The 8,099-nt window shown below is 45.7% G+C and overlaps 1 protein-coding gene across 1 annotated transcript; it reads left to right on the forward strand.

The window, feature by feature from the left end:
- Nucleotides 1-2,538: 2,538 nt before the first annotated feature.
- On the forward strand, nucleotides 2,539-7,800 carry znf217 (zinc finger protein 217; the record flags this gene model as incomplete). Its single annotated transcript, XM_080853284.1, has 4 exons — nucleotides 2,539-3,880; nucleotides 5,386-5,502; nucleotides 5,782-7,104; nucleotides 7,685-7,800. 4 exons carry the CDS (start codon nucleotides 2,539-2,541, stop codon nucleotides 7,798-7,800), a joined length of 2,898 nt encoding a protein of 965 aa, XP_080709410.1.
- Nucleotides 7,801-8,099: the final 299 nt, after the last annotated feature.

Raw genomic sequence — 8,099 nt, forward strand, 5'->3', positions numbered from 1 at the left:
CATTACATTCAATTCTGTGTATGTTTGAATATCGGAACGTTAACCGTTTTGGGTATGCAGAATAACCTGGGGCCATTTATCACAAATGGAAGAATAACTTTGTTCCAAACACGTCTCAACGCACGTGTCAGGAAGTGAATTCATATCAGATAATCTTAGTGTTTTTCTAGAGAATTTCTAATAGGGGTGACGGGCTCTGGTTCCACCTAGAGGGGGACGAATAATCAGGTAGGCTCCACATGAGAGAGCCAATATTAAGTGATTTGCCAGAGTCTGAGGTGTAATATTTGTATTCGTGTAATACATGTAAATCATTATCAGATAGGGTTCCTGGAGATCATACCGTTAAGCAGATACAACAATAGTTGTTATCTTAACTTTGACGTTCAGCGTTATGGATAGAGTAGACAGAATGTCCTATAAGTCACCACCGTTCTTTTGTATGTAAGTGGAAGGTTTGCTAAAGTTATCCTATAGAATAGAAGCCATCGATTCACGGGAAACAAAGCTTTTCAAGACTTCCGTTTCACCGTATGTAGCGAACTGTCTTTGTGAGTCTTTAAATACCAATGACTCTTAAGTTGTCCTTGCAAAAGAATACTAAAAGTTATTTGAGATCCAGTCAAAGACAACATTTTGAGATTATATATTTGAATAGGGCAGTTCTGGAAGCTACCAGTTGAAGTAAAATCACCGTCGATCTCAAGTGGCCAACCACGACACAACGTAGGTGCTGTGCCGTAAATTTGAATACGCTTGTGTTGGGTGTAGGCACAAACATGCTCGCTTACGTATGATGATGGTTATAGGTCTGGGCTGTCTCATAACAACGAACAGTGCGTAAACTGTAAAGCAATTGATTGCATCGGCGAGAGAACCACCTTTTTGAAGATTGTGTGAAATGTTCTGTCTGCTGATGGTTTCTATTCTCTCTATCTTTGACTTGTTAACACACTGTTATCAATGCTTAAGTGAGATTGGCCCTAGGAACAAGTTTAACCAGGAGTTTGCATTACTGCTTTGGCGTGTACACACGTTTTTGTAACTTGTCAGGTATATTACACATTAATGTAACCACATTAGAAATGCACTCTTCATTATGAACTATTTAGGAAGCTCCGTGTTTGTGAAGCCTAATTCGACATACTGACCTCTAATTCAAAGAGCCTTCTGTCTAGAAGTTACTGAAGTGGAACTGCCTTGTATGCTACAAATGAAATCTTTTTATTTCAAGTGACGCTGGCTGTGGTTAACCAATACATTTGTTGTTTTTTGCTAGACATGGTCTCTTAGACATGATTTAAAGAAAGCTGTTTGTTCAACTCCACTTAATGTTTTACCCAGAAAAAAATGTTTTGTCCCAAAAAATTACCCTAAAGTATTTCAGTATAGTAGGATCCACATTTCCGATGAATCTATACAAATTTATTTCATATTTGAACTGTTAAAAAAAGAAGTTAGCATTTAAGTTAGAAGTAAGCATTTAATGTAAGCCTGAGCTTTTCAGTATTTGGTATGGCTGCCATTTGTTTTGGTCACACCTTAAACACAGCCTGGTATGCACCACTGCAGTATTAAATAGACCTGGAGAGATTGACGGACTAGCATATCACCTCGCCTTAATTTGCGCCTGGTTTAATACTAGGAAATGAGTGGCATTGGCTTCTTTGTTTCAGCAAGCTTTCAATTGTTGGCGCAACGTGAAATTCAGTCACCTGATGAATGTTTTGCTCTCCTTTTGGCCAAAATGGAAGATAATTGGAACTGAATGGGTAATGAATATAAAGTAATTGAAGTGATTAAATTGCCATTTGGAGAGCATTCTAATAACACAATCAGGATAAAAAACTGACTCTGAGTCTGTGCAGAGAATTGCTCTTGCTAAGATTATTCATCTCTTGTATTTGTCTAGCATGGAGGTGTTGGCAGAAGTTACCAGAACAAACCTGTTCCTGTGGTGATTGATTTCCTTAAGCTTACTTGCAAAAGTTAGAAAGTGAAACTTTGAGGCAACAGCTTGATTTCTCAAGATACTTGCTGCTGTGTAAAATAATGGGGGTTCTGAGGTTTTGTAGTGTTTTGCCTATAGCTTGAATTGTGAGTACTGTCTTCAGGTTCCTGGCTTGTTTCCCGTGTATTCACAACAACATATATGTGTGTTTATTCAGGCTAGGAGTACTGGACCATAACACCAGGGGGGGACATCACGTAATCAAAAGATCTCATCCAACACTGACCCTTCTTGCCCTTCTTCACATCAAGCATAATTGCCTCAGTTTTTCCCACTTTTTAAATACCATTATGGCTAGCTGTAGAACCATGCTCCAACTTCTCTGGCAACAGTTAAACTGACTGTTCTGACATGACTTTTAACTGAAGTGAAGGGAGAAAAAAAATCCTTTATTGTCTATCCAAAAGTCTTCCTACTTTGACCATACATCGGAAGCAATTTGTAGTACTTTTTCAGTCAAGTAAGGGTGAAGAGGCATTCAGTCAAGCTGCAGTACCACTGGAGCTTGGCTTTTGAGGTGCGGAAAGATGCCCACTCACCCACTAATCCCATTCATGGAGAGTCCTGATGGATTAGGACAGGACTTCCTCAGCAACAGCAGTGCCAATATGCCTGGGGCCAGCTCCAGCATGACTCCTCATGCCAGCCTTGCACAGAAGAGCGATGTCCAGGTAGTCGGCACCACCCTACCAGTGGACTGCATGTTTTGTGAACAGAGCTTTCAGCAGCATGAGGAGCTGGGGCCACATGTATTGTCCGAGCACCCCACCACACTATTTGGCCCAGCTGTTTTACGGGTGGAGGCCGAGTTCCGCACCCCTGGGGAACGGCCACGTCCCAAACAACAAAATGTTTGTGGCCCAAATAGTCTCGAGGAGGAGCCACTGAGCTGTGTGGTGTGTGGACAGGAAGTGGTAGACTCAGCTGACCTGGAGATTCATATGAAGAGCCACAAGGACTGTTACAGCTACTGCTGCTCAATATGTGGCCGCCGTTTCAAGGAGCCCTGGTTCCTCAAGAACCATATGCGCACACATGGCGGTAAGGTGCGTGGCCGAAGCCTACAAGACCCTGACGGTCCAGTCACCATCAATGAGGTTGTGCAGGACCAGCCCCCGCCCACTGTGGTGTCATCCTACCGGTTGTGCATGATTTGTGGATTTTTTTTTGCTGACATTACAGCACTTACTGAGCACAGCAGGGTACACTGCCACAAGCCAGAGTCGTGTGAGGAAGAGGAGGAAGGGCCTTGTGAAAAACGCCCCGACCATGCGGAAGAGACCCCTACCTCCCAGGATGCATTCCTGGGGCTGTTCCAGCTGCAGCCAGCAGCTCAGACCGTGGAGCAGCAGGCCAGCCGAGGCATCGCCCTAAACCCCTTCAACACCTACCAGGCCTGGCAGCTGGCCACCAAGGGGAAAATCACAACAGGGGTGAACGTGGCTAAAGAGCTCAGCCCGGACTCCATATCAGACAATGAGGATTCCTGCTCGGACAAGGAGGAGCTTGGTAGAATCTGGGGCTCTGGACACGGGGGAAGAGAGGAGAGAGTCGGAAAGGATGGCCTTCGCAGTCACCTGAAACCCAGCGGAGCCGAGACGCCATCCCCAGAGCCAGACCAGAAAAGCCTCAGGAAGGACAAGCCCACACACTGCCTGGACTGTGGGAAGACTTTCCGCACCTACCACCAGCTGGTATTGCATTCTCGTATCCACAAGAGGGAGCGCGTCGGAGCGGAGAGCCCGACCCCTTCTCTGGAGGGGAAGGCCTACAGCACCGGCTCAGCGGACAGCTCCGTGTTGGACAGAGCAGACGAGTATGCAGAAGAGGGCTGTGAGGATGGCAGGCGAGGTCACACCTTCCTTTCAGGTAAGATGGTGGCCTTACACACACACATTTGCACTGCTGTAACCATCCAAAAAAAACACTTTACTAACATGTGGTGCATCCAAGTTTGGAAGGTTAGCCTTTTCATGTCTTTTATGGAAACATGCACTTTCATAGAAATATATCTGAAAATACAGAATTAATTAAAAAAAACCTTTATTAAATGGAAACACATAAGCTAAATAAGGAGTGTGTTTTGTGAATAGCCCCTGATCTGATTTTATACCAGAAGTTCTGCCGGTATTTCTAAACCCAGTACATACATTTGGGCAGCCATGGCCTACTGGTTAGGGTTTCGGGCTGGTAACCGGAGGGTGGCCGGTTCGATCCCCGACGAGTAGGAAAAATGTGGGCGGGTGAAGTGGTAGAGCACTGCTCTCCCATGCCCACATCCACGGCTGAGGTGCCCTTGAGCAAGGCACCAAACCCCGATCACTGCTCCTCGGGCGCTGCTGAAGGAAGCTCACTGCTCCGGGTTAGTGTGCATCACTGTGTATATCACTACCCTGGATGGGTAAATTGCAGAGATAGAATTCAGAGTGTGTGTGTGTCACTATCTCTGCCATTAACATAGTCACTAGTCACTAGGGCTAATTTCCATCCATTCCATTTCCATTCCATAAATGTGATGGATGTTTCACAAGACATAAAAAGGTGTGTCAAATCAAGAGCAAACAAAACCTGTCGATCTTGATCATCTAAAGCCTTCCAGCACATCTGTCCTGAAAACATTTGCTGTGCTGAGACAAGTCTGTCAACCTGTTTGGTGAAAGGACAATGCACTACAATGTACAAAACTTCACTTAAAGAAGCATTCCGGATCAATTGCTATTTGCTAACGATATGCTTGCGGGTAAAACTAACGAAATCTCTTTAAATGTGCTGACTTTGACATTATGACAAACTAGTTACTCAACAACTGCCCTAACACAGTCAAACATCAAGCAAGTGCAACACAAGACAAAGCAAGACGGCAAATAAGCTACTTACTAGTTCGGCAGACAGTAGAAAGCCGGGCAGCGTCAGGCAATCTTACATTTAGCAGTTATAAGCCTATGGACCCTGGTATAGCAATGGCACGGAGGCGATTCTCCATATTAAAAGTCATTGTAGCGGCCCCATTTTTTTCAAGCTGTTATTTTAAGGTAAAACTGCTTATTCTAACCCTAATCCTGAAGTATAATTGTTGCATAGTGTTACTTTAACAGGGAAGTCAGAAAATAGACAATATAGAGTAATGCTAGTTTCTCAATTTAATCTCAACAGCTACCAAAATGTTTAAGGTCATTTGATAGGTCTGGGTTTGTTTGTTCACAATGTCTAATGAATATAAGCCATCCAAGTTCAGAAAACGCATCTTGCTTTCTTGTCTTGTCTGTAATTGTTTTGGGTGCAATTCTAACATTTGTTACACCACATCATTTGAAAGAAATGAGCTCCACTGCATGGTCATGCAGATGTCATAATTTCCCTTTCCTCACTATTAGATAAAAAAGATGACAAAATGAAACTGAAGATCCTCGCACCCTCACGCACATGCACATATTGTGGCAAGACCTTTCGCTCCAACTATTACCTCAACATTCATCTCAGGACACATACGGGTGAGTGCAAACAAATCCCTCCAGTCAGTTCATGTAATATAAACAAGTCTGCAACCAAAGTTGTATGTGTATTAAATGTGCACCTGTCTCTGTGTACCTGTCTATAATTTTGCACCAATCACTAATGAACTTTAAATTTTGAATTCTAGTCTCTTAATCAATTTTGTGCTTTCTAGTGATGTAGGCTACGAATAATAAGGTTTGTGGGTTTGTGAACAGGTCTGAGGAAGTGAAACTATTGAGAAGATTAAGCCTAAATGTTTTTTTTGTCCTCCCCAGGTGAGAAGCCATATAAATGTGGGTACTGTGATTATGCAGCAGCTCAGAAGACCTCACTGAGGTACCACCTGGACCGCCGCCACAGAGACAAGCCTTACACTGAGATTCCAAACATCCCTGTGTCATACACTGCCTTCACACCCAGTGCCAAGGAGATGGAGCCTTCCCCCAACATGACCCAGAAGTGCCTGTCCCCCAGTGTCCCCAGCACCGGGGACACTAAGCCCGATGCCTGTGATGGTCTGTGTCAGCAAGGCACCACGGTCAGCGGTAGCCCACGGTCACAGGTGAAGTCTGAGCCGGCAGACAGGGTGTCAGAGGGTACCACAGCATTGAAGCCTACAGCCAAAGATGAGCAAAACCTGAAAGTTGAGGGCAATGAGGAGTGCAAGTCCCCACTGGACTTGTCCCTGAGAGTGGCGGTGGTGGTGGCGGCGTCTGGTTCTGACCTTTGCAGCCAGCTGCCCACCAACACCTGCTCGTCCTGCCCCTTCACCTCCCTCTACCCAGAGGTCCTGCTGATGCACCAGAAGCTGGTCCACAAAGAGAAGCTGGAGCAGATCAAGCGCCAAGCGGGCAGAGCCACCAGCACGGCCCTAAAACTGAGACGTCACACAGGATGCCCCCCAGCTCTTGAGGGAAGAGATGTGAGCCCATTGATCACTGCGGATCGCAAGCACCCCCGGCGGACCTCTTCTCCCCCACCCCTTCCAGCACTGCCCCCTAAAGCTACTGAGAGGAGTCAACTTAAACAAGTCTCTCAGTCTCTGCCTAAATGCTCCCCTCTCAAAAAGCCAGAGCTGGACAGACAAGGCACCAGGTTGATTGTCCCCCACACCACCCATGGCCCCTCAAAACTGGGTCAGGGGCCTGTTGACTCGCCGTCTGACGGTGGTAATAAGCAAGGTGCGATGCGGCTGGACCGGGACAGAGGAGCGAACCAAAGGGGCAGTGCAGTGGCTTCGGCTCACAGTGGGGTGGTGTGGCCTTCTGATGCGGTGCGTCTCTGCCTGTCCAGCAGGTTTGCTCGGCTGCCACAGAGGGACTACCATGAGCCTGTCACCAAGCGGTCTAAGCACTGTGACTCTGCATTGGATCTGCCTAGAGCCAGACGGCCACCAGAGGAGCACCCTCATCTCCGGTCCCCAGACATGGGCAATGTGGCCTCCGCAGTTGGCCTAGGAGGCAAAGCAGCGCCCTCTGCTGGCCCAGTGTCACGAGAGTCAGACTGGAGTGTGATCAACCTATTGCGCTCTTACACGCCCAGTGACCTGGCCTCCCTGTATCGCAGCAGCCCCAGCCATGCCAGCCCACATGGAACAGGTACAGCCCTGCACGTCTCATACACACACTCTCTCACACACACACACACACTCCTCACACACACACGCTCTCAAACACACACTCTCTTACTCAAGCTCACAGTGAAAGCTGAGTACAACGCTGTAGTGAAGCTTGCCAAATGAGTTCAAATATAAAGATGCACTCTTACATTAATTAATTATCAAATACCCTTTACCTGATTTAGAAAGACTTACACTGAAGTTGACTCACCTCATAGACAGAGTGTCCCAAAATGACTTCATGCTGAAAATATTGAACACTTCTTGAGAAATGCCATTAATATGTAGCCAAGATAATGTGAGACACCGTTGAAACAGTGACTGACTGGCTCTACTAAGCTATTGGGGATGTTAGCTAGCCAACTCTGGCCTACATGATATGGTTGAACAAAGTAAAGAATTATGTTGAAAAGAATTGCTTAGCATGTTTTTTTAATTGTATTTGACTAATCGTCTGACTGATTCCCACTGCACAATACTCCTATAGTATCCATGGTAACAAACAACATGAGTACTGAATCTTCAGCTCTTTTAGTAACTATTCCTTTTCTTCTGTGAAGTGAACAGACCCATGATGTACTCTCAGTACCCCGGCAGCCTACTGCAGAGGACAGAGGCCCCGCGGCCAGTCGGTCAGGAGCCCAAGCGCTGCCAACCCTCAGAGAAGAGCTCTTAGCACCCATCATGGTGAGTTCACCCCACATACATATAAGACACTAGCTTATAGCCTACTTACCGGATGTATGTGTCTTAATTATCTGATGAATTAACAGTATTAGAGGATTTAGTTCATTCTTAAGAATTGGGCTATTGTTACAGATGAGGTGTCAGTGACACAATATGGTTATATTGATTAAATTGGCTAGTTTGGGAGCTAAGTCTTGTTTGATTGCCAGGGGCTAGTGTGCATTGAGCGCACACGAATATTAAATGTTATGGTTGTACAAAATGACACTTAATATGCTGCCAAACTTA

The sequence above is a fragment of the Sprattus sprattus genome, assembly GCF_963457725.1.
Source record: "Sprattus sprattus genome assembly, chromosome: 16".
Classification (NCBI taxonomy): domain Eukaryota; kingdom Metazoa; phylum Chordata; class Actinopteri; order Clupeiformes; family Clupeidae; genus Sprattus; species Sprattus sprattus.